General features: G+C 34.1%; 1 protein-coding gene across 1 annotated transcript in view; it reads left to right on the top strand.

The window, feature by feature from the left end:
- LOC111148010 (1,4-alpha-glucan branching enzyme 1) overlaps positions 1–27,556 on the top strand; it is a 287,214-nt gene that overhangs the window by 170,880 nt on the left and 88,778 nt on the right. Inside the window, exons 8-10 of the mRNA XM_022504347.1 lie at positions 14,014–14,129; positions 17,708–17,835; positions 22,356–22,454. Of these exons, the coding sequence (XP_022360055.1) occupies positions 14,014–14,129; positions 17,708–17,835; positions 22,356–22,454 (343 nt within the window). The remainder of the gene's footprint in view (positions 1–14,013; positions 14,130–17,707; positions 17,836–22,355; positions 22,455–27,556) is intronic.

The raw sequence follows: 27,556 nt of genomic DNA on the forward strand, positions 1-27,556 counted from the left end.
GTGTGTCATTATTCTCTACCTGGCATCACACTGCAGAGGAGCAAAGGGCCCGGGCATTAATAACAATAATTCTAATACCATAACTGTAACTATGTATATGATACAGTATTTCCAAGTGGGTGGTTTTAGTAGTTCATCATGTGCCATTATATAGGAAAAGGAATCTTAAAACATACCATTAAACTTAAAAATAATTTTGGGACTTTTTTTAAAAAGCTCATTTGTAAGCACAGGCTAAATCCTCAGACCTTTCACCAGATACCCTGATAGTCTGAGGAGCAAAGTTTTTATTCCCCAGGGACTGCATCCATTTCAAGTACGAAGTTTATTCTACTCTGTTGTTTCATCTTTTACAAACATGTCACTTTGCCTTTTACTCTAGAATATATTCGTGTTTATTTTACTCTTAAAGAGCTTCTTAAATTGCTGTTAAGAGACAGATATCCATAGTATTCCAGCTTTTTTGGTTCTGCAATGAAAGAGACCTGAGTTTAAATTATTACTTCATCACCAGTCAGCTGTGTGGATATGGTTAAGTTACATACTGACACTGGTAAAATATGACTTTTAATAGCAGAAGGAAGCAGACTATGGTCTGTGGGCCTAATCTATCCAAATCTGTTGCCTGTTTTTGTATATAAAGTTTCAGTGAAATGCAGGCATGCCCATTCCTTTACATATTGCCTATGACCCCTGTCATCCAGCAGAGCTGAGTTATTATAACAGACTGAGACCATACATAGTTCACAAGGCCTAAAATGTTTATCTCTGGCCCTTAAAAAAATTACTAACCCCAGTTATACTGCATACCTCTGAATGCTGTGGGAATTCCATGTGGGAACACTTAAGACAAAGCATTTAGTGTAAGGCCTAGCATTTAGTAAGTATTCAATATATATTTGTAGAGACACCTGGGTGGCTCAGTCATTAAGTGTCTGCCTTTGGCTCAGGTCATGATCCCAGGGTCCCAGGATCAAGCCCCACATCGGGCTCCCTGCTCAGTGGAGAGTCTGCTTCTTTGCCTCACTTTCCCTCTGCTGTTCTGCCTGCTTGTACTCTCTCTTTCTCTGTGTCAAATAAATAAATTAATTAAATCTAAAAAAATTTTAAAAAATATATGTGTGTGTATATATATATATATAATTATGAGAATTTTTAAAAATTCATTTTGTTTACTTACAAATTAATCAGGTCAAATTGACCCTTAAGAACATGGATCTTTATATACATCTTTAGGGGTACCAAGCATCCAAGTTTGAGAAGTCCATTTTTAATCTGTAGTATTTTGGTGACACTTGCCCATTTCTGCATTAATAGCACTCCTGGATGTTGGAAGTGTAATTTTGCCCACTAATCTGTCCTTGGTATGGATATTATAAATTATATATAGGTAAAAGTCCTTGGCTATATTACAGCAATATGGGTAGATTGTTAAATTAATCATTGCAGAATCCTTTGAAAATCTAGGCAGCAATGTGCAAATGCAAAATTTATAACGGGACCAAACAAAAAGAAACTGATGATTCCTTAAGGATACTGATGTTTTTGTGGTTTCTTCCTTTTGTTGTTGTCACCAGAGATTTATATAACATTTGGGGAAATTTTCAATATTTAATCATAAGTATTCTTATACCAGTGTAGGTTCTACATACAGGCCAATCCAAACTTACTCTAGCTGGAGGCTGGACATACTGGTTTTTTGTTTTTTTTTTTTAATGGGGGTATATGTTTGCAAAATGCCCATGTGTATTAAAATTTCTAATAAATGTATGCATTGATAAGGAAGTATGATTAGTGAAGAATTCAATAACTTTACTCTTCATAGTGGTAAACATCTTGTAAAAGTTCCCTAAACAGGGATTATAAACTGTGGGGGACAAAGAAAAAGGATAATCTTTTATTTGAGGTTTCCAACTAAATAATTCCCTTTTTTTTTTAAGATTTTATTTATTTATTTGACACAGAGAGAGAGAGATCACAAGTAGGCAGAGAGACAGGCAGAGAGAGAGAGAGATGGGGAAGCAGGCTCCCTGCTGAGTGGAGAGCTAGATGCAGGGCTCGATCCCAGGAGCCTGAGATCCTGACCTGAGCCGAAGGCAGAGGCTTAACCCACTGAGCCACCCAGGTGCCCCCCAACTAAATAATTTCTTAATTTGTTTTCTTCGTGAAAACATCTTTTTAAAAGCCTGCAGCATACTAATTACAGAGCCACTTTTGTAGGTGTCCAAAGTATCATCATCATTTTTTAAGTTGCATTTATTCCTGTGAAGTAGAGTTTATTGTTCTTTCTTTTCGTTTCCTATTTTCCATTGACTCTGAAAATGGGATTTCTTAAGTAATATGTATTAGTTTAATTTGGTTTTTGTTGTTGTTGTTGTTGTTCTAGTGCTTTAGAGTTAATGTTGGATTTTTAAAAGTAAATGTTAATTATTTGAAGTTTTTTAGTTTTCCTTGTACATTATTAATTCAGTTGAGGTCAATTTGTTTAAGATTAATTTTTTAAAAAATATAGCACATGGTTCCTACCACATAGACATTTATGGTTAAGTTGGGAAGACCAGGTTTATTATTTGCATGAACCAGTTTATCTCCTATTATCTTTTATGCAGCACTGATGTAAGGAGTTGTCAGATTCTGTGAAGCGTTTGCCAGGATTTGAATAATGAGTAGCGTTTGGATAGGAGAGAAATAGCAAATGATTCTTATATTTGATTCTTTAGGGGGTGTAGGCTGGGTAGTTTTAGTTTTGTTTTTGAATGTAATTTTTTATTTTTCCAGGTCATCCAGAATTGTGTTATTGTCTAAAGCACAGTATTTGATGTGATTAACCTTTAGGTCTGGAATGTGTTAGTGTATAGTGAAATGATTCAAATTATTTAGCCTATATCCTAAAACTCAGAAATTTTTTAGTCTTAAATTAACATTTTACTTTAACAAAAAGTTTATGAAATTAGGAGAACAAATAATGGAGTTTTCTGTTTTAAAAATCATCACATTAAGATTCAGAGAGATTATGTGTTTATACTCATTTTTGCCAAATTGGCTTGAATGCAGTTTTCTTGACTCCTAATTTACTGCTGTTTCTTTGTGAATACAAATGTTTTGTTAATTTTCATTAAGTGGAGTAAGGCATAGATTTCTCATAAAATGCATCAAACCAGGGTACCTAATATCTGTAAATTTTCAAATTCATGTATAAATATGTATATTTATATATACTTAACGGATTTCAAGCAATAGCTCATTTAGTTTTATGGGCTTTCACTTTAATTTCTTCAATAAAGATTTAAAAGGAAAAGAGGCCAACAAGAGAGAAAGATTAAAGAAGGAAAAGGAAAGGAAAGAGAAGAAGAGATCATATGGAACGCTAGTTCAGGGATGAAGGAGCCACAAAGAGGAAAAGAGGGAAAGAATGGTTTCTCAAGATTGACAGAAAGATCAGAGTCTGTGTTCAAAGAGACAAGAATTGATACAGGAGTTAAGAACAGAGTGAGAGATTCAAATCAAAACCACACTGAGATACCACCTTACACCAGTTAGAATGGCCAAAATTAACAAGACTGTAAACAACGTGTGTTGGAGAGGATGTAGAGAAGAGGGAACCCTCTTACACTGTTAGTGGGAATGCAAGTTGGTGCAGCCACTTTGGAAAACAGTGTGGAGATTCCTTAAGAAATTAAAAATAGAGCTTCCCTGTGACCCTGCAATTGCAATACTGGGTATTTACCCCAAAGATACAGATGTAGTGAAAAGAAGGGCCATCTGTCCCCAATGTTCATAGTAGCAATGGCCACAATAGCCAAACTGTGGAAAGAGCCAAGATGCCCTTCAGTTGACGAATGTATAAAGAAGATATGGTCTATATATACAATGGAGTATTATGCCTCCATCCAAAAGGATGAATACCCAACTTTTTTATCAACATAGACGGGACTAGAAGAGATTATGCTGAGTGAAATAAGTCAAGCAGAGAGAGTCAAGTATCATATGGTTTCACTTACTTGTGGAGCATAAGGAATAACATGGAGGACATGGAAAGATGGAGAGGAGAATTGAGTTGGGGGAAATTGGACGGGGAGACAAACCATGAGAGTCTGTGGACTCTGAGGAACTAACTGAGGGTTTTGGAGGGGAGTGGGGTGGGGGGTGAGCCTGATGGTGGGTATTAAGGAGGGCACGTATTGCGTGGAGCACTGGGTATGGTGCATAAACAATGAATGCTGGAACACTGAAAAGAAATAAAATAAAATGGGGGAAAGAAAAGAAAAAACAAAACAGAGTGAGATTTGATAGGTAAAGAGGCTATGACATGTAGTGGGGATTTCCCTGGAACGTATATTGCTAGAAAGAATGCTATCCAAAGGTATTCTCTTTAGAGGAAAAATTTCTAGAAAAAAAATGACTAAAACAGGGAAGAATAATTGATCTTTATGTGGGGAGGACAGTCACAAAGTGATCACATAAAAATATTCATCTTATTTTTCTTACCCTCGCCTGTTTATTTGATGGTTAATTTGATACCTTTCTACGAAATCTGATTGTGTTGACCGTATATTAGAATCAATTTTTAAAGGTGGCCCTATGTTAAATACTACACTAGAGAAATGATAGTAAGTAATAAAAACATATTCCTGCTATGTCTGTCAGCATGGATTGGGAGCTTTTCTGAAGTAAATTTACTTTTTATAAATTTGAATGTATGATATATTGTCTAATTTATCCTATAGAATCTTTAATATTATTAGTCACTATTATAATTAAATGTATTGGGGTGCCTGGGTAGCTCAGTGGGTTAAAGCCTCTGCCTTCAGCTCAGGTTATGATTCTAGGGTCCTGGGATCTAGCCCCACATCATGCTCTCTGATTAGCAGGGAGCCTGCTTCCCCCCTTCTCTCTCTGCCTACTTGTGATCTCTGTCTGTCAAATAAATAAATAAATAAATAAATAAATAAATAAATAAAATCTTAAAAAAAATTAAATGTATTTATGGTATTGTTCATAAAATGTCTGTCTCTCCCATTAGACCCCATAGTCCATGAAAATGGGTATTGTGTAGTTCATATTCATTACTGTATCCCCACCACCTAATACTGTGCCAGGCACAAAGTAGGTACTCAAGAAATAAATGATGAATATATCAATAAGTAAATACTACACTACTCCAGAAAAAAAAATCCTGAGTCAAAAAAATTAGGCTTGTTTTATTTTGGTATTACCCAAAATATGCTTATCTTTATGAAGATTTATTTTCAATATAAAAAATACAGTACTAGAACACATTGTCTTATTCCAATTTATATTTAACCTATTATTTAAACAAATACACATTTAAAATCTGTTTATTATCTAATAGTTCTCCTTAGTCAATTTCTTATTGTATATCAAACTGCTAATAACATGATTATCCCATTTTCTCATATAATCCCCTTCAAGAGGATGCTGAAATTTTCTTCCATCTTATTATAAAGAAAACTGAGTCCTGGAGAGGCTAAATACCTTGCCTAAGTTCATGCAATTAATTTGATTACATATAAGAGCAATGGATATGTGGGACTTATATACTGTTTTAAAAAAATTGGTATACCAAGGAAATTGCCAAAAATAAGAATTAATATATTCATCGTCATGCCACATGTGGCAGTATAAAATTATACTCAAGAATTATGGTTTTCAGAAGATGGGATCGAGAGGAAGTCAAACCATAAGAGACTCTTAACCTCAGGAAACAAACTGAGGGTTGCTGGGGGGTGGCATGGGAAGGGATAGGGTGGCTGGGTTATGGACATTCGTCATGGACATTGCTATGTGCTATGGTGTGTGCTGTGAATTGTGTAAGCCTGATGATTCACAGACCTGTATGCCTGGGGCAAATAATACATTATATATTAATAAAAATAATTAAATATATATAAATAAAATAAATTTTAAAATTTTTAAAAAGAATTATGTTTTGGGGGGTGCCTGGGTGGCTCAGTCTGTTAAGCTTCTGCCTGCCTGCTTAGGTCATGATCCCGGGGTCCTGGGATGGAGCCCTGCTTTGGGCTCCCTGCTCAGTGGGGAGCCTGCTTCTCCCTCTGCCCCTCCCTGCCCCTGTTTGGTGGTGGGGGGAGCTCGTTTGTGCTCTCTCTCTCTCAAATAAATAAAATCTTTGAAAAAATAAGCTTTTAAAAGCTGATTTTGGTTTGGTATTTGTCAGTGATACATATCTATATATATTCAAATCACTGTCACTTGTTTTGATCTGGAGTGGTAATTAGCTTCCTTCTATAAGTAAGAGAGGATTTTTAACCTTGTTTGAAAGACATGGATATGTGTGTTATCTAGGTGCCCATGTCTATATATATATATTTAAGTATAATTAGTTAATTTATAGTGATTTATTCTGGAGAAAAACAATGTTTTGTTCAGATAAGGGGTGTAATAATTTCACAGAATACCTCACCTATACTTTCACCAGAGAGGGTGACCTAGTTTGGCTTTCTACTTTCTGTACCTTGGCCTACTCAACTTTTTGGGTCCTCTACTTTGAAAAAGATCTACGTTCCCTCCAAACGTTAGTAGGATATTTTATAAACATTAATACTTTGAAAATTCACTTTTGATAACAGTTTTTGTGAGGAAGCAGAGAAATAAGAACCAATTTAAAAACAAATGATGTATTAATTTCTTAAATACCCAGGGTAATCATTATCAGACTGGGTTATTATTTGATTTATAGTTGTCTCTTTTATATCAGGCTGAATACTTTCATTTTTGCTCTCACTGATGGTTCCTCTGGTCTCTTACTATTCCCCTAACATGCAAACACACACACACACACACACACACACACACACACACACACGCCCTTTCCAGTATGCCTTTTCCTGTCTTACTTGAGCAGACAACCAAGCTTGTTAAGAAATCAATCAAATTAGAGAAAAAAGAGACTTGAAAATTTCTCAAGTATTTTTTTTTAAGCAAAAGTATAATTGGAAGGATTTAGCATATAAAGGTACAATATGCTATCTTTTTGTACTTATTTCCCAGAGAATCCCTGATTGGACTTACAGATACTACAAATAGAGGTAGTTTTTATACAATATTTAATAAGCTAAATACAGTTTAGGCCTTCAGGGAAAGAAAATGTTTTATTGTAATAATGAATGTAGATAACCAGGGCTCAGTGGATATAATGTGATCAAAGAGCATATTAATTTATATAAAATAAAGTTTTGTGGGTTGAAATGCAGAAAATAATGTGATATTGCAAAGAAAACTTCAAAATCATATTTCAGAATAACCATCTATGTTCTGAAATTTATATTATTACATATTTTTAATAGTCAAACTAACAGTCTGTCTCACTAACATTTTGTGCTACTTGCTACCTAATTTTATTTGAAATTAATATATACAATAGCCTCAGTAAAATTCTCAGTGTCTGAAAACCCAGATATATTTTATGATCGATGACACTACTGTCTAGTATTAGGTATGATCATTAGATTATATTGATCAATTTCTTAATCATTTCCTATTGACTGACAGAGTATAATTTCTATTGATAAAGTACAAGCAAAAATGCAGCATTTTTTTTTCTTTAGTGGCTAATTTAGTTACATTTAAATTGATAGAGGAAATTTTTTTTTAATTTTTAAAAAATGGAACGGTAGATATTACCTGCTTTTTAATGGCAGTAGTTTCAATAGAGTATCTTCCTTTTCAAAATGTTATTTTTATCACAGTTTAGGATTCTGTCCTTTTATTTGACATGCCATACCTTCTTTATGAAAGAAAAAGTCTTAAAGCATTTTCTTGCTCAAGGTCGACCTACTGTCTACCTACCCGGATCAAAACGTAGTTTCGTTTCACAGTGTTCGGATGTTCTCTTTGATAGCCATTCAGCTGAATGATAGCCATTCAGCTTCAAGATTGTGGAATAATTAAGAAGGATTTACAATTTTCTTTAGATTTTTACATTTAGTGACTCTTTAATAACGTTTCCTATTAATTATACAATACTAGGAGTTTTAATAACATCCAATGGACAAAGTTGCTTACTTTGAAAATCCCAGAAGTTATTCAGGACCACAATTAAAAACAACATTTTGGCAAATACGTTTAAATTACAAAATGTAACTTCATCCAATAAATGTTGTTATATCTGATTATACTTGTTCACCAAAAAAATTTGACTATATTTTATTTCATTATAAAGTTCATTGGCAGAATCAACAGGTTTTTTTTTTTTTAATTTTAGGGATATTTTCTAGAAATCTTAATATTGGAATTATCTGTGTAACAAAATTTCCTTAATAAATCTTCATTACTTGATAACAGGTTGAATATTTCAGACAGCTAAACCAATTAGAATCCTGATTATTTTGATTGCCAGAAATTCTTAAATGTATACATTATTCAGCCATGTATTCAGTTTTTATATCAGATACCTGTTTATGATTCACAGGAAAGTCAGCTGCATTTTATTATCTTTTTCTGGATTGTAGCAATTTTGTTTTGCTTACTAAAAAAATATGAGTAATGTAATCAGTTAACTTGGCAATATAGATCACGTAGTACTAGCTTCTAACAACTTATGTGTTAATTAGTTTAAGATATAAAGCTAATAGTAAAAGAGGTTACTTCTCATACACATTCATCCTGGGCCCCTAAGTATATATTATTTTGGCATCACCTTCTAAAATTTAGCATCTATATCTCTTCCAGTTGTTTGGAAACTAGGCTGCCCTTTGGTTTCTAAGAATAGGCTTTAAAACCCTGTGTCTATGGAGAAATCTTGAAATCAAAGCCCTACCTTGTCTGCTGGAACTCACCAGAGTAAAACTGTGCTCCTAAATTCTGCTTTATATTTTTATGGGACTCTAATCAACTGGATGTATCAACTGTGTGATGGGCTGTCTGATGACATTTTAAGGTAGAAAAAGTAAATTGCCTTTTTTATTGTACTCTTTGACAGACATTTTCACACTTTGATCAAGGCAAACCAGACAGTTGAGATGATTCAGTTTATTTATTACTAAAGGGCGTGTTGAGTAATATTTCTAATTCAATCATAATTTGGAATACATTATAACCCTTCTTCTTCTCAGCCCCGCCCCAAAAAAGAAGGAAAAATGGAATTTACAGGTACAGGACTCAAAAATTATGATAGTAGAAATAGTAATAGACATCTTTCAAAAATCTGTTTCCAGGGCACCTGGGTGGCTCAGTCAGTTAAGCGTCTGCCTTCTGCTTCTGTGCGGGGTTCTGGGATTGAGCCCCACATTGGGCTCCCTGCTTAGCTGGGAGCCTGCCCTCTCCCTCCATCTGCCACTCCCCCTGCTTGAGCTCTCTCTCTCCCTCTCTCAAATAAATAAATAAAACTTAAAAAAAAAAATCTGTGTTTCCACTGGTACCTGTTCATTAAGCTTGTTCTGATGATCTCTTTAAAAACAAATCTTAGGGACGCCTGGGTGGCTCAGTCAGTTCCATGTCTGCCTTCGGCTCAGGTCCTGATCCCAGGGTCCTGGAATTAAATCCCTATTAGGCTCCTTGCTCAGCGGGGAGCCTGCTTCTCCCTATGCCTGCTGCTCCCCCTGCTTGTGGGATCCCTCTCTCTCTCTCTCTCTCTAACAAATAAATAAATAAAATCTTTAAAAAAACAAAAAACAAATCTTAGATTCAGTGAACGAGTTCATTCATGTACTGGCTTAATGATTTCATTGTTCCTGTGATGCTGAAAGGTAGCATGTAGAGCAGAATGCCTCAACCTGGACTCCTTACATATTTGGATTTTTTTAAATTATTTATTTATTTTAGAGAGAGAGAGAGAGCAAGAAGTGGCAGGCAGAGAGGGAGAGAGAGAGAATCTCAAGCAGATTCCCTGCTGAGTGCGAGCTGACAGGCTCAGTTCCAGGACCCTGAGGCCATGACCCAAGCAAAACAAAGAGCTGGAGTTTTAACTGACTGAGCCACTCAGGTGCCCCCACATTTAGATTTTTAATGTGTAGATTCTTCCACTTGGTTTTGAAATCTGAGTATATGAGAGAAAATTACTTTAGAAGTAGTTTTCTCTACAAACCTATAATAAGTATTTTATAATTATAGAATAAATGTTAGGCTGTGCTTCCTGCAGAAAAGAGTTAATATAGCACAATTAAGACTGCTATTCTTAGAAATGCCTGCCTGCAAGATTGGCTCCAGGCTAGCCATTGGGGACTTGGATTTGGAGAGGGCTCTCATCATTCCCAGAACTGAAAACAGTGTTTCACTGGACCTAAACACTTCATACAAGCAATATGTCTTATGCTGAACACCCACTTTCCTTCTGGGAATCTAAGTTTTGATATGTCAAGGCAGAGGATACCCAGTCACCAACCTCCTGTAAAATCACTAGGAACTGAGTTTCTAATGAGTTTCCCTCATAGACGTTTCACAAGTGTTGTGACAGTTTGTTGTTGGAAGGATTAAGTGCGACTTCATCAGGAGAGGACTCTTAAAAGCTTGTGACTAGACTCCTCTGAACTTTGCTCCATCTGTGTGCTTTTCCTTTTGTTTATTTTGCTTTTTATCCTTTTGCTATAATAAGTCATAACCATGATCACAACTATATGCTGAAGCCCGTCTGTCCTCCGAATCACTAAAGGTGAATCACTGAATGGGGAGGTTCTGGAGGACCCCTAGCATAGCTTTCCTCTTGTAATATAAGTTCAGTGATCTGTGATAATTACATTTTTAATTATATAAATACAGTTAATATACTGTATACATTTAAATACACTGTGTTCAGTTGGATGTTTTCCTAGTGTTAAAAGAAAGGGAGGGGAGGGGCACCTGGGTGGCTCAGTGGGTTAAAGCCTCTGCCTTCCGCTCAGGTCATGATCTCAGGGTTCTCGGATCGAGCTCTGCATCAGGCTCTCTGCTCAGCAGAGAGCCTGCTTCCTCCTCTTTTTCTCTCTCGCTGCCTGCCTCTCTGCCTACTTGTGATCCCACTCTCTGTCAAATAAATAAAATCTTTAAAAAAAAAAAAAGAAGAAGAAGAAGAAGAAAGGGAGGAGAATGCTACATCTTCATTTCAATAGCAGTATAAATACCCTATGACCTACTATTTTTCATCTTTGAATTCTGGATCGTGTCCATGAAAGGTCTGGTTATTTTACAGACTCAGATCTCAGTCTTCCTGGTTGTCTGTCTTGTCAGATCTCTAAAGTTTTGATTTTGTACAGTCTGTGTTCTAGAGTCAGTTTAATCAGGATACTGAGTTTACCAAGAGTGAATTAGTCTGTCTAGATTTGTCATGTAAGATGATAAGAGACACAAAATTGGGATCACAGAGATTTTGAGAACATATTTATGAGGCTGTCTTTCCCCTATTTCCTGCATGAATTTTTTCTTAACCAACAAAAACTAATTATTTATAAAATATTACTCTTATAAGACTAATTGTTGTTATTATTTAGCTCCTCTTAATAGCCTATTTTTAGAAAATGTATATAACCAGAGAATTAATATTTTAAACTTTTGCTTTTCATTTGCTACTACCAACTTAAAATTTTAGGTCTGATTTTTTTTCTTTAATATATTTCCTGAGATTTTGTTATAAAAAATAAAACTTTCTAGATTTTATTTCTTTACTGTTTTTGTTCTAGATAGTTTGGTCTCCTATGAAATTTTGTATATCTCCTTTCTGTCTTTACAGATAACACATCTAGTTTATGCTTCATCCATGATTTATAAAACATTATAAAATAAATTATTTTGAAAGCTCTACAAATTTGATTTATTCCTCTCAGTTTAATCTTGTGATTTCTGCACCCCAGGATTGTTGATGTTGTTTAGACATTATTTCAGGTTAAGAGCATTTCAAGCTCTAACATGTAGAATTTAGTATTTTTTAACCCATTAGATTTTTTTTTAATTTAGATGCTCCATTATCATTGTTGTTTCTTTTCAGATTATCACAGGGAATTCCTTTTCTGTTTATCCATGCCAAGAATCTGTCTAGTCATATGGTCATAGCTAAATATGTCTTTTTCTTTTAATACGTTATACTTTTTTTGCTCAAGAAGAGAATAGATTAAATGTTGTAGTAATAGGAATGAACAGGCCATTAATAATGCTGCCCATAATCAACTAAATGATATTGTGCAATGCTTTCTTTTGTTATTAAATTCACAGCATCCCCTTTTTTTTGTTTTTATTGGATTGCACTATCACTGGCTCTTTTTTTAAAAAATCTTTGTAGATATCAGGACACGGTTTTTATAGTTCAACCTGTGTCTAGTCTGCCTAGGAAACATGCAGTCCATAATATTTGTGTTAGAAATCGATAGCAACTCTCTACAAGCCCAAGCTGGTGGTATAAACAAATATAGGGCTGGTATTAGAAAATGTAGAGTGACAGGGACTGGGAAGAGTTCAGGAGGTCCATGTACTATCTGCAGGCATTCAAAGTGAGAATTTGAAGTCCTCTGCAAGTTAAACAAAGCAGTAGTGCATGCCACATTAGGCCCAGGGACAGTTTGTAATCTCTTACATATTCATATCTTCATACATCTTCCCAACATATATAGTACTTAAATAGGTTTTGTTCCTTTCTGTTTTGCTGTGAACCAAAATAGCTCTAAAAAGATAAGCTTTTTAATTTAAATAAAACTTCAAAAAACGTATCAATATTAGAAAGTCCTACACAAAATAGAGTAATTTTGATTAGATTTGGTTGTAGAATGCCTCTTTGTTTTTATTAATTTCTTTTTGTTAAGCAGAGTTGTTTTCTGTTTTTTGTTTTTTGTTGTTTTTTTTTCTTAACCCCTAAATGAATATACATTCATGGAAACATTAGCAAATTCTGCCTTCCTCATGGCTTGGACCTAGCAATCTAAGACTTCCTTACTACCTTTCAGATCTTCTGGATTGCTTGTATTTCTATTTGTTTCATGTCTTTTTTTTTTTTTTTTTTTAATTTCAGTAAGTTTGCAAAACGCAAAATAACTTACTTAAAGCAGTTAATTACTAACAACTCATCTTTCCCCAAAGTTTGGATTTACTCTTCTGAAGTTGATTGTGATGACTTAATATCCACTTATGTCAGATTGCTCTTTAATATATGGAAGGTTTTAAAAAAAAAAACAAATTTTAACTGGGTTAAAGATTTGTGTTCACTCTAACTGCTTTGCCATTAAACTAAATGAGGTATTAAAGTCTTAAAACCGGAGTTATAATAATAGAGAGAATTCAACCATAACTGTATGACTAAAGAAAATACTAATTGATGATGCCTTCTTTTCAATTGTCCAAAATAGGCTTGTTTTGTGTGGCGTTTTTAATTGAGTTAGAACAGTTCTTTGTTTTCCTTCTGTTTTTTATGGATGTATGACTCTTTAACTTGTAAAACTTGTTACTATATTACTCATGTGTGTTTTAGTAATTAGGATTCTTTTTCTTTACCCTCACAAAGCACAATAATCTGGTAAATGTAATGTCGGTTATGTGATTGACTTTAAGTCATTTTGTTTTTAATTTTTTATTATAAGTGTATGTTTGAAATTGTAGAATGAGGAAATACTTTAAGCAAACATTGGAGACAGTTTTTCTAATCATAATGAAATTATATTTTCCAGGAGGAGCTATGTAACTCTGGTTATGTTACATGAAAAATCTTGATGAAAATTTAGAGATCATTAACAGATTTTTTTTATTGCTGTTGCAATAAACAATACTATGTCGTAATCACTGTATGGTTGCTAGGGACACAGCATTGACCTGGAGAGTCCCTGTATTCTGGACCCAACTTGCACACTTTTTCTCAGTTTTTCTTAGATATTAAGTGATTTTGCAACCAAAGAAACTTAGTAATCTCTTAGAATGAATTTCATCAAACAAATGTGATAATAGTTTTCTGGTTTTTTATATTTCTTTGAACATCATAATTACTAAGATATTTATAATTAATACTCTTAGCAAACAACATATAACAATCAAAGAAACCACTATAAACAATGCATTTAAATATATTTTTTTCTAATGTTTTAGCTGGGAAGTTTTAAGATTCCTTCTGTCAAACATAAGATGGTGGTTAGAAGAATATGGCTTTGACGGATTTCGTTTTGATGGTGTTACATCCATGCTCTATCATCACCATGGAATGGGTAGGTAGCTCATATATTACAGATGCAACTAATGATTTCATTTTTTTTACTGGAATATTAAAACCAGATTTAGGGTTCAGTTACAGAATTGCAATGACTATTATTGTTGGCTTGATTTTTATTGGTTTCATTGTGTATGTCCTTTCTCTAGTGATTTCTGATCCCTTTTGGGTAAGAGGTTGGAAAATACATCTTATAAGTAAATGAACAATAATGCTTTTCTTTGAAATGTATCTACTTAATAATATGCTATCCTTAATATGTAGCTTTCCTTTAAAAATGTTTTATTTATTTTTTCATTCTGTTCTATTCAAATATAACATGCAATGTTAGATTAGTTACAAATATACAAAGTAAAGATTCCACAATTCTGTACATTACTCAGTCTCGTCACAATAAGTGTACACTTAATCCCCTTCACCTGTTTTACCCATCCCCACACCCACCCACCCTCTGCCCCCCACAACTATCAGTTTATTCTGTATATTTAAGAGCCCTATTTTTTGTCTTTTTCCTTTGTTCATTTTATTTATTTCTTAAATTCCACATATGAGTGAAGTCATATGGTATTTGTCTTTCTCCGACTAGCTTATCTTACTTAGCTTTATACTCTTTAGACCCATCCATGTTGTTGCACAGGCAAGATTTCATTCTTTTTATGGCTGAATAATATTCCATTATATATATGTGTAACACACACATGCATATATATAATCACAACTTCTTTATTCATTCATCTCTGGGTGGACACTTAGGTTGCTTCCATATCTTGGTTATTATAGTAAATAATGCTGCAAAAAACATAAAGGGTGTATATATCTTTTTGAATTAGTGTTTTTGTATTCTTTGGGTAAATATGGGGTATTTCATGGTTTTGTGCAAATTTAGGGCTATAGGTTCTAGTTCTGTGAAAACTGCTGTTGATATTTTGATAGAATTTCATTGAATCTGTAGATTGCTTTGGATAGTATAGGCATTTTCACAATACTCATTCTCCTACTCCATCAGTATGGAAAAGCTTACCATTTGCTTGTATCATCTTTAATTTTTCCCATCAGTGTTTTACAGTTTTCAGAGTACAGGTATTTCACCTCCTTGATCAAGTTCATTCCTAGGTATTTTATTCTTGTTGGTGCAACAGTGAATGGAATTGTTTTTTTTTAAATTTCTCCTTTATTACTTCATATTAGTATATAGAAACTCATTAGATTCCTGTATATTAATTTTGTATCTTGTGATTTTACTAAATCCATGTATAGGTTCTATAGTTTTTGGTAGATTCATTAGGGTTTTCTGTATATAGTAAGTATCATGTCATCTGCAAATAGTGAAAATGATGAAAAACTGAGAGCTCTTCCTCTAAGATCAGGAAGTAGACAAGGATGTCTGCTCTCACCACTTTTATTCAACACAGTACTGGAAGTCCTAGCCAAAGAAATAAAATGTTTTTAAGCCAACCATTTATCAGAGCTCCCATATGATATGAACATGACAGCAATTGCAATGAGAAATAAATAACAAAAAAAAAAAAAAGAGAGAGAACCTTTGTGAATGTGTTAGCCCCTTTGCATATTAAACACTGATGAAAATTATGTATATTTTAAATACAGATGTTCACAATTAAAAGTATAAATTAATTTGTAATTAAAATATTGATCAGAGATCTTCAGTTTAAAAATTATTCAAAGAGGGGCCCCTGGGTGGCTCAGTGGGTTAAAACCTCTGCCTTCGGCTCAGGTCATGATCCCAGAGTCCTGGGATCAAGCCCCACATCGGGCTCTCTGCTCAGCGGGGAGCCTGCTTCCTCCTCTCTCTCTCTGCCTGCCTCTCCCTACTTGTGATCTCTGTCTGTCAAATAAATAAATAAAATCTTTAAAAAAAAATTGTTCAAAGACGTGGGATCATGGAATCCTAATTTCTCAGTAGATAATATGGTGAATAATTACTATTTTTTTAAGGGCCAAATATTTACCAGCAACAACCAATTTGAAAAGGAGACTTTAAACTGTAAATCTTGAAAGTTGGCTACCAAGGAAAGAAGCTATATTCAAAGCATCCTGCTATCTGCTCTTAGTCATGGTGCTACCCCCATGAAATGTTCCAAGGAAAGACATCGTATCTATAAAACATGACAGGTGTCACTGATATCCTCCAGTTTGGAGGGAAGCTAACTTAGGGGATGAAGAAGGAAAGCATGGCAAAGGTCAAGAAAGAGCCTCTCCTAGATTACAGCACCTGCATACTCCTGTAGAACCTCTCTCTGCTGAGGGATTGGTATTTTCCAAGGAATTGTGGACTTAGGGAAATTAATTGGAAAAAAAAAATGAGATAAAGCAATTAACATCAAGACACAAAATGTTCAATTTATAAAATTGAGTGACAAAGGGAAGTTCAGCAGGTGACAGAAAGAAAAAGAAATTTACCTATGTGAATGAAAACAGTGGCTGAACTCATACTTTTCGACTGCCAACAGCAATGTTTAAAAAATTCTTGGGAAAACGAAATTTGACTCAAGAATTTGAGTTGTCATTCAGGTATTAAATTGAAAGAGGTTAAGGAATCAAACTTCCTTTATTATATTTAAAAATATCATTTAGTGATGGGATCCAGCAAACTGAAAAAAAATTGAATCAAAATGAAAAACTGATATAGGGAAGCAGAGGGAAAAGGCATATGTTGGACACTAACTTGATTTAATTAAAAATGAGTAAACAATTCAAGGAATTGAAAGTAAGTAGTATAATCTCCATAAGTGCTATGTACTATAAGCAATCAAAGTTAGAATGTGGGGGAAGAGAAGGTAGACGAAAGATGGCGGATGTTAAAATCTTTTTGTCATCATGGTAAATCTGTATTGCATAAATTGAAGCACATATGTTAAGTAATATAAACACTATGTCTTAATGTTATGATGGTTTTCATATTTGCTTTTCTTTACCTCAAAAGGATCTAATAGGAACTAGCTAACATTAACATCTCTCTCTCTCTCTTTTTTAAAGACTTTATGTATTTATTTGACAGAGCGAGATCACAAGTAGGCAGAGAGGCAGGCAGAGAGGGGGGAAGCAGGCTCCCTGCTGAGCAGAGAGGCCCTAAGCAGGGCTCCATCCCAGGACCCTGGGATTATGACATGAACCAAAGGCAGAGGTTTAACCCACTGAGCCACCCAGGCACTCCTAATATTAACATCTCTTGACATGACAAAAAAAATGTATCTGAAAATTGAAATCTAGAATTTGGTGTCATTTCTCTCTCTCTGTCTCTCTCTCTCTCTTTTTTTTTTTTTTTGCTTTAAAGTTATGTTAAAATTAAATTAATTTTTTCAATTAAAGTGCTTTGTTTGCTTTTGAAAAACGAAAATTAAATTGCAGGATTGTCTGAATTCCAAATGTTTACCATGGAATACCTTTCTAAGATAGAACATATATTTGCTAATGATAATATTACATGGTATTGAAGCCCATTACACTTTGCTATGAAAACAAAACTGATCTCAATAAACTAATTGGTGGGGGCATTTGTGCTAAGAAGCCTTGCACATTAACGTAATGTATCTATATTGATTTTCTGTTCTCTAGGTCAAGGTTTTTCAGGTGATTACCATGAATATTTTGGACTTCAAGTAGATGAAGATGCCTTGATTTATCTCATGTTGGCAAATCATTTGATTCACACATTGTATCCAGATTCTGTAACAGTAGCTGAGGTAAAGCCATAATGATCTCTACCCTCTGACCCCCTTTAATATAGAACATTTTGTCAGCATACAATATTTGAATGATTAATCTCATGTTGTCAGTAATTGCATAACTGAAATGATACCCTGACTATAGTGCAGCTATCTGGTATGGGTGGCACATTATTTAGAATACAGTGTTTTCTTATTAGGAGATAGTGTGCACTAATTACTTGTCATCCTTCCATTGTTACAAAAGAAAATGCCAGCGGTTAGAAAGTAAAATATCCGAATCAGTGGACAGGTCCTTCTGCCATGAGACCTTCAACAGAGAAAAGAAATGAATATTAATGTGTGTGTGTCTGTTTATTTATTTATTTATTTATTTTTTCCTTTTCTGGTTTAATCATTAGAGATGGCATGGATCACTGCCTGCAAGCTTCTCTGAAGTCTCTCTTGTTCTGATGCGATTACCTTCCTTGTTTACATTATTGCTCTTGGATTGCCAAATGTTCACTAGTTATTCATGATTACTGAAGGTTCATGATTAACTGTCCCAAAGCTGCGCTGTAATGATATAATTTGGTATATGCATAATTGACAATTCCCCTCTTGGTGATAAATGTGATAAATTAAGAAGTTTGTTAAATGCTTATGCTAATTTAGATTTAGTTCTAAAATCCCACTGGTTTTCTGAGTCCTCTTACTAGAAATTATTAAAATTGAATTTACTATATTAAAACTGTTCTGTACAAAGCGTAGTAGTTGGCATATGAAAATAGCAAGAATATCGTTAAAAGAGTCAGAGTTCAGGTGTATTTGCACACTGTTGGCATTTAGTTCATGAGAATGAGATGCAGTAGCGATGGTCTCCTTTCTGTGGTATTTATTATTTGTATAGACTTTTTGTATCCATCTTTTCTCAAAACTGAATCTTCAACTAGATGGAATGATTTCCTTGTTTATCTCTGAATAGAGAACAGTTCCTTTCTTTAGACATTTTGTCTTCTAAATATTCTAGGAACAGAACAATGGACCCTAAATTTCTGGAATAAATTCTTATGCAGATTTTTTAAAAAACACAATTATAATAATATTTTGATAAACCTGCATTATTCTATACTATCTACCTGACTACATTTGGTCATATCTTATAAATCTTGCTAATACTTGTGCTAATCAATTTATGTACTGAGTATCTTTTAAAGTCAGAGCGTATTTTAAACTTTTATTTTGTCTTTTATATGAGTTTATCTGTCAAACATCAAAAAATTTTATCAGTTATATTTATGACAATTCAAAGCAGAGGCAGTATAAATGAAAAGTTACTATAAACAATTAATGACAGTACAAATCAAAAGTGGGTACTGGAAAAAAAGAAGCAATTATTCAATACATGAAACTTAAAATTGTTCCATTGATCTTTCCATTCATTTCAGGTAAAATACTTTCATCATCTAGGGAGCCCTTGTCTGATTATCAGTGTTTCTACCAATGAAACTTTGAGACTTTAGCCTACTTTATATTACTTGGTTTTAGATTTTTTTTTAACAAGATGTGTCTTCAATTTATTCTACTTAAATTGAAAACTACTTCAATTTCAGTACCTCACTTTTCTTTCTAGTGGGAGTCTCTTCAAAATGTGAAATTGATCCTCATGAACTTTTTTTTAAGAAAGGAATGTGGTGTAACAAATAAGTAATATAATTTATACAAAGTCCTATAGTAGAAATTTAAATTTTTTTACAATGACAGTGACTAAAACTGAAAACTATTTTTTCCTAGAATGTGTCTACCATTTCCCATGGTTCTCTTTGCTAAATTAATTAAAAGTATTTTTCTGTTGAGGTTTCTCCTCCTTTTGGAATAGTCGTAAGATATCCTTAGATATTAAAAAATAAAACTGCTTCAACTTTATTTGGAATACGTGGTCATTTTTATGTGCTATGTTGGTAGGTATTGACTTTTTTATACTTAAAGTATATTTATTTTAGCAGCCTTTATGTTTACCTATGATTATCCTTTTTTAAGATTTTAAGAGGATAATCATTAACTCCTTTCTTTCAAAAGAGAGCTACAAATATCTTGTATGCCTTAATGGAGTAGCTTATTCAGATTTAGGAGTCAAGGTCAATCGGTGTCCAAATATTTTTCTTAGCATATTCTATTTCCTAACAAAGTATTTCCTAAAACTACCTTTAGAACAAATATAGAATGCACCTAAGTGTTTCTTGAGAAAAATTACCTTGATCATTAATACCAACCTATTACCAGCCCAGGAAAACTCAGTCTCATGGAAACTCTTCTGGGGAAGGCATTTTGTCTACAAGTCCAGTGCCTAACACAAGTGCCTGGAATTTAATGCATATTCAGCTGATGTTTATAAGGAACCAAACTTAATACCCACCCTGATCATGAAAATATGACATATTACAAGATATAACTTGTTTTCATTTTTTTTCTGTTACACATTCATCCTTTTCACTTTTTTGTCTGTGTTTCAGTTGTAAACTATGAAGTACGATGTAGAAATAAGATATTGACAAATATTTCATTTTCTTACAGATACATTCCACTATGCACTATAGTTAACTATATCTCTCTTTCATTAGAAAACAATTAAGAAATTGTTTTAGAATTCTGAAGAGATCGTATGTTTCTTTTTTACCAGCTTTTCTGTGTGAAGAGTTTCGGGATGGTGGTATAAATGAAGAAGCATTTGAGTTAAGTTTCAGAGAGCTCAGAGTATGTGATAGTCTTTTATAGAAAGGAAGGAAGAGTTTGGGCAAGACACACATAGAAGAGTTTGTGACAAGCACAAGGAAGAGTAAATATTTCAGTGAATGATGTAGTTAGTACTTGAAATATAATAGTAGAAATCATGGTGGAAAGCTATAGGTCTCTCCGTTGGGCTTTCTGTGTGGTTTAGTTAACAATTAAAAGAACTGCATCACATTATCATTTATTGATAAGTGTGTATATGTTTATTTAGGTTTCAGTTTATAAATCCTGAAGGCTAAATATTATGTCTTACTTACCTTTAAATTCCTGACAGCACCATTATTCATTCACTCACAAAATTGTATTGAGTTCCTGCTTTATGCCAGGTGCTCTTGTCCTGCTCTGAATTTGTGGCGTCTATCAGTGAACCACAACAACAGCAACAACCACAAAATCTTTGTCCCATGGATTGCACATTCTAACAGAGAGTAAGGAGGCAAATAATCAAATAGGAAATTATACTGTCAATACTTAAAGTACGATTATTGAATTGAATCTTTCACTACAAAATTTGAGGTTTTGGTAATTGGCTATTGGAAGCTATTGATGGGCAGTGATAGGGCACTGTCTCAAAAGATGTTACTTTAGAGGGAGCCTGGGTGGCTCAGTTGGTTAAGCACCCAACTCTTGATTTCAGCTCAGGTCATGATCCCGGGGTCATGAGATCCAGCCCTGTGTTGAGCTGCATGCTCAGGGGGAGTCTGCTTCTCTTTCTCCCCTTCTCTCTCTGTCCCCCAACTTGTGTTCTTGCTCTTCCTCTCTCTAAAATAAATAGATCAATCTTTAAAGAAAATGATGTTAATTTGGCAGCAATTAGAGTAAAGGGAAACTGGAGATGGGGAATTCCATGGAGGCATAATGGTCTAAGCAAGGAGTTATGAAGATTAAATAAGACGGTGGCTGTAGAAATGGAGCAAGAGAAAAGGATTTCTTTGAAAGATATCGTAGAGTTAGAATTGTTAATATGTGGCTCATATTTCACCCTAGTTGCTGTTATAATATATTTTGCTACATCTGGGTCCTTGTACCATCTTTTTTTTTTTTTCTTGAGTGTTCATTCAATTATCGGTAATCTAGGAGTGGCATGACAGAGAAGGATAATACTCTGTGGAAGGGCCTGACATCTGAGTCCTGACTCTACTGCTGAGAACCGTATCTTTAGAGATTCCTTCACCTGAGTGAGCTTCAGTTTCTGTATCTTCTAGACGAAGAGAATCCATCAGATAACCTTAAGACCCATTTCAAGTGTTGCTGACTATAGTGAAAGCCATCGTATTGCTTCATTCTTAATGTACTAAGTCGTCTTTCTATCTCATCAGAAGCTAGGTGCTCCCAGAATGCCCTCAATGCCAGTACTGTATACAAACAGAATAAGTATAACAGATACATGCCACATGGATTTTTGTGTTTGATGAAAGCAATAGCAAAGTGTTCATATATTAGCTCAAAAATAAGTCTAAGAAACTATGTTTTAGCAGTAATCGTCTTATTTTTTTGTGTGTTCTCTTTGTGATACTAAGGAGGAGAAGAAAAATTCGCCTCGTGAGATTGAAGTTGTCTTGCTTTGAAAAGCATTACACAAGACGTTAGTGGGAAATGAGATATGCTGTCATAGTTGTAACTACTTTTACAATTATGCTGCCAGAACACTCCAAAAATATGTGCTCCCATTTACTGTTTTTATTTATTAGCCCAGAATTTACTGTCAAAAAAAAAATACTAAGAATCTGAGCAATGTGAATTGATAATGCTGATATATTTTATTTCAGGATGTATCAGGCATGCCTGCTCTCTGTTCTCCGATTTCCCAGGGAGGGGTTGGCTTTGACTATCGATTAGCCATGGCAATTCCAGATAAATGGATCCAGGTAAGATTTCATGCAATTTGTTCCCTGTAAATACTATGTATTATGTTGATTTATTTATTATTTCTTTGGTTTATTTCTTAATTTGTGGTCATTAGTTATAAATATTATAATTATTATAATTGAAGTATTAAATTTTCTCATTAGTATGTTGATTCTTGTGCTTTTTAATAAGATACTTCACAGACTTCTAAAACTTCTAGTTTAAAGTATTCATACTTGAGTTATTCAGACAAGAGGAAGATATTAATATAATGTTAGCTGTGTATGTGGAATTTTACATTATCCAGTTTTATGAAACTTCAGTGCTCTATATTTAAAACACATTAAATGTCATCAAGGCATCCATTTCTGCCTCCAGATCATCAGTGTAGAAGTAACTCCTTAATTCCCGATACTTGCTTCATAGCATGTTTTTTCCTCAACAGATTTGGATTCATCCATTCCCCTTTTTTAATATTTAGAAATCCTTACCATGTGTCAAGCACTAGGGATGAATAATTGTACATGACACCTTGTGCATAATTAATACAATTTTATTAAATTTAATGACATTTAAGTACCTTGGATTATATTTTGTTTTATTTAATATTTGCCTAAAAGACCAATGTTCTTTTATGTAGACTTAGATTTGACCTATAGCATTTCTGAGTGGCTATGTCCATAATCATAGGCTTAATAAGTGTAAGAAGTCAGCTATGTCTCGAAAAATCATAGCCTTCTGATAAGCCCTTTGGTACAGAGGTGAACTGGTGCCTTTACAACACAGTGATAGACCCACTGAACTTTGGTTGGAAAAACCATGGAGCCTACTTTGAAGGAAGTGGTTATTGTAATCCTATCTTAACTTTCGTTCCTGTGCCTCTAGGCAATTTGTGCAGTGCACAGCTGTGACATTAAATCTTTACCAACATAATTTCTGCTTCTCCATTTATAATGATTTCTTAGACATTGTCAAGTTAAAAAAGCAAATGTTTTCCAGAGATGATTAGACTCAGAAATCAAAGAAACAAGTATGTATTCTAGCTTCAGCACCTGGGAAAGTTGCTTTATATCTGTCATTTTCTAAAAATACTGTTACCTTCAGTTTTCTCACTTTGGTTTAAGGGTCTTTACCCACCATTTTTAAGGATTTCTAATCTTCCACACAAACTTCCCTCACAAGTGCAAATCTTCCTTTTTTCACCTCCTACTGGAAAGCCTTCACCAGTTTTTGTGCAGATAGAAGAATATTTCAAAGTGTATAGAAACCTAGAATTATAGCCCACAGTAGGATATTTCCTTTTCTGAACAATGATGACTGCTTTAAAAGAAAGAATTAATTTACCTTATGAAACATTTTAGAACCTTGTATGCTCAAGGTACTGTACTAGTCAGTACCTCATAAGAATGGAAAAATATATTGTCCTGTGTTTAGAATATGACCATTGTGTCTTCTTAGATCATGAATTCTCTAAAGGCAAATGTCATCTTCTGTTTTATGTAATTATTTAAAAATCTTTGCATCACCAAAGTGGTTAATAAGACAAGAGACAGTTAAAATAATATTTTATAAAACTCAGTGATTTCCCCTACTTATGTAATTTGTGCATTTAAAAAGATAATTCCATTAATGATTACTGTTTCCTCAAATGTCAGTAAAGCATACAAGAGTATTAATCCAAATGATAGCTTTACTCAGAATGTATGTGGTATTCGTCATGATCTACCCAGAGGGTCTGACTTAGATTAGAATGCTAGATTTCATTCATGTTTTTGTTGTTCAAAAGCAAATTATTTACCACTTTCTACTTCTGTTAGTTCAAAGTTAGTAGTTTGGAATATCATATTTAATCACTTACTGAACAAACACTTTCCAATCTAAACTATGGCAGATTTGCAGCATCTCTTTTCATTTTATTTGGTCATTTTTGTTACCTACCTACCTTTTATCACTTTTTTTTTTAAAGAATTTATTTATTTATTTAACAGAGATCACAAGTAGGCAGAGAGACAGGCAGAGAGAGAGGAGGGAACAGGCTCCCTGCTAAGCAGAGAGCCCAATGCGGGGCTCGATCCCAGGACCCTGGGATCATGACCTGAGCCAAAAGCAGAGCCACCCAGGCACCCCCCTTTTGTCACCTTTTTATGTTAAATTGATGTAAGTATTTAGTTGAATTCATTCATTTATACATTAATTCCACCAAATATTTTAAGTACCTTATATTTTTTATTATATAAAGTTCCTCAATTAAACTTTTTGTATGAAGATAATTGCAGATTCCCATGCAGTTGTAAGAACAGTTGTAATGCAATGAGATCTGGTTCAGTCTAAACCAGTGTTCCCCAGTGGTACCGTCTTGCAAAGTTAGGGTACATTCCCACAGCTAGGATACTGACATTCGATGTAGTTAAGGTACAGAATATTCCATCACATAAAGTTCTTTCATATTGTCCCAATCACTTTTTAACCTGTGGCAGCCACTAATCTGATCTCCATTTCTGTAATTTTCTTTTCATTTCAAGAATGTGATATAAATGAAATCATGTATCACCTCTTGAGATTCCATTTTTCACTCAGCGGAATTCTCTGGAGATTCATATAGATTCATTTTCATATAGATGCTCTGGTTGCATGTGTCAGTAGTTTATTCCTTTTTTTGCTGAATGGTATTTCAGGGTATGGATATACCACGGTTTGCTTAGTCATATACCCATTACAGATGTAAATATTGTTTCTAGTTTGGGGCTATTATAAATAAAGCTGCTTTAAACATGTGTGTGCAGATTTTGTATGGCCATAAATTTTAATTTATCTAATATAAATGCACAAAAGTGCAGTTATTGGATCATATAGTATTTATTTGAGTAGTTGGATATTTAATTTTTTAAAAAAACTGCCAGACTTGTCCAGAGTACTATTTACATTCCCACCAGCGATGTTGCAAAGATCCAGTTTCTGTATATCCTTGCACCTGTTTTAGTCATTCTGTAGTAGGTATGTAGTGACATCTAACTATGGTTTTAAAATTTGCATTTCCTTAGTGGCTTATGATGATGAACATCTTTTCATGTTTTTATTTGCCTTCTCTGTATCCTCCTTGATGAAATGTCTATTCATATCTTTTGGCCATTTTCTAATTGGATCATTGGTTTGCTGTGGAATTTTGAGAGTTCTTTATATAATTTAAATTAAACTCTTCTATTGTATATATGGTTGGCAAATGTTTTCTCCCCGTCTGCTGCTTCTCTTTTTATCCTATTCATGTGAACTTTGACAGAACAAAAGTTCTTTGTCTATATTAAATTTGATAAAGTCCAATTTATCATTTTTTTCTGATAGAGACCTTTTTTGGTGTCGAGTCTAATATTTTCTGTTAAACATTTTATACTTTTATATTTAAGTCCATGGTCCATTTTTAATTAATTTTTGTGCAATTAATATTTAAAACTTAGTTTCTTAGTTCAAGTTTCTTTTCTTTCCTTCTTTTTTTCTTTCTTTCTGCTGATTTCCGACTCTTCCAGCGTGATTTGTTGAAAAGTCTATCCTTCCATTGAATTGTCTTTGCACATTAGTCAAAAATCAAGTGGGCATATTTGTGTGGGTCTGTACATTAGTGTCAGATTGTTGCTGTATCTAATTACCACAAAAGTGTCTTAAAACAACACAAATTTACTGTTATATAGTTCTCATAGTTCTGTAGGTCACAAATCTAAAATGGATCTTACTAGACTAAAATTAAGGCATTGGCAAGGCCTCCTTTCTTCTGGAGGCTCTAGTTCCCTTGCCTTTTCTGAAGGCTTCTAGGTATTGGAAAGCCACCTATACTCCTTGGCTCATGGCCCCTTCTTCCATCTCCAAAGCCAGCAAGGTAGCATCTTCAGATTTCTCTCTTACTCTGACAACTCATGAGAACTGACAACTCCCCTTTTTGAGAAAGATCCCTATAATTACATTGGACCCATCCAAGTTATTCAGGATAATCTTTCCATTTCAATGTATTTAACTTTATCATATCTCTAAAGTCCTTTTTCATGTAAGACACCATGTTCACAGGTTCTGGGCATTAGGATGTGAACATCTTTGGGCCGTCATTATTCTACCTAACACAATCTGCTGTCTGGTGTCTTAACGATTCACACTGAAATTATGAGAGACGGCTAAGCACATCTGAATTCCATAGGCCAAAAATCAACAAAGGAAGATTCAAGGAGGCCTAAACCCCTTGTCTTGTACCAAAATCTGCCCTAGTTTTGCATTAGTTGCTGTGTAAAAAATGACCACAAATCTAATTTCTCAGTTGCTATTTATGGTTTCTTCAGAGGACATCCATCATATTCCAAGGTCCCACCTCCACTTGAGGTAAAGGATTGCGCAGAGATCTGAATATGGAGGAACAGGAATCATGGGGACCATCTTAGAATGCTGCCTATCAGAGTGCAATTGACACTTTGGAGAGAAGAATGAATGCATGCTCAAAGAATCTATTGAGTAGAAGAAAGAGGCTATTTTTAGGAATAACTTCCAAGAGCACCAGCTTTATAGGCTAGGCAGAGGAACAGACACTGCAGGATGCTGGAAAACAAAACAATCAAGAGTTTCACACTGGTAGACTGAGAAGGAAAGTGCTTCACGGGAAGGGATAGAGTCAGCACTCTCAACATGTACAACAACTACTTGCCCAAGAAAGAGAAATTATTACCTAAGAGACAGTCATCCACAATCTTGGCAAAGTCATTTGCATCGAAAGGGAGCAGAAGCCAGATTGTAGACTGAGTGATAACTAAAGTGGAGAAAGAAATATGTGGTCTGTAAAGACGGTAATTATTTCATGATAATTAGCCTTTAAACTTTGATATAACAGGTTTTTTTTTAGTTATCATTTTTTTAAAGAATGGAACAAAGCATTATTCCTCCTAAAATTTTCTTTATTCAACCTAAAAATGTAGCAAGTATATCTCTGTCTTGTGAAAGTGACAGAAAGATATTGCACAATAGCACTTCACTGTGGTCTTAATCAGGAGGTAGCAGAGGAAAAAAAGGTTAAAAAAAATCCTAAAATGTAATGATCAAACCATCTGCACAAAGGCAAACGCACACACCCCACACACCACATCAGTGTCAT

This window comes from Enhydra lutris, unplaced genomic scaffold, assembly GCF_002288905.1.
Source record: "Enhydra lutris kenyoni isolate GAN:26980312 unplaced genomic scaffold, ASM228890v2 scaffoldscaffold2, whole genome shotgun sequence".
Taxonomy (NCBI): Eukaryota; Metazoa; Chordata; class Mammalia; order Carnivora; family Mustelidae; genus Enhydra; species Enhydra lutris.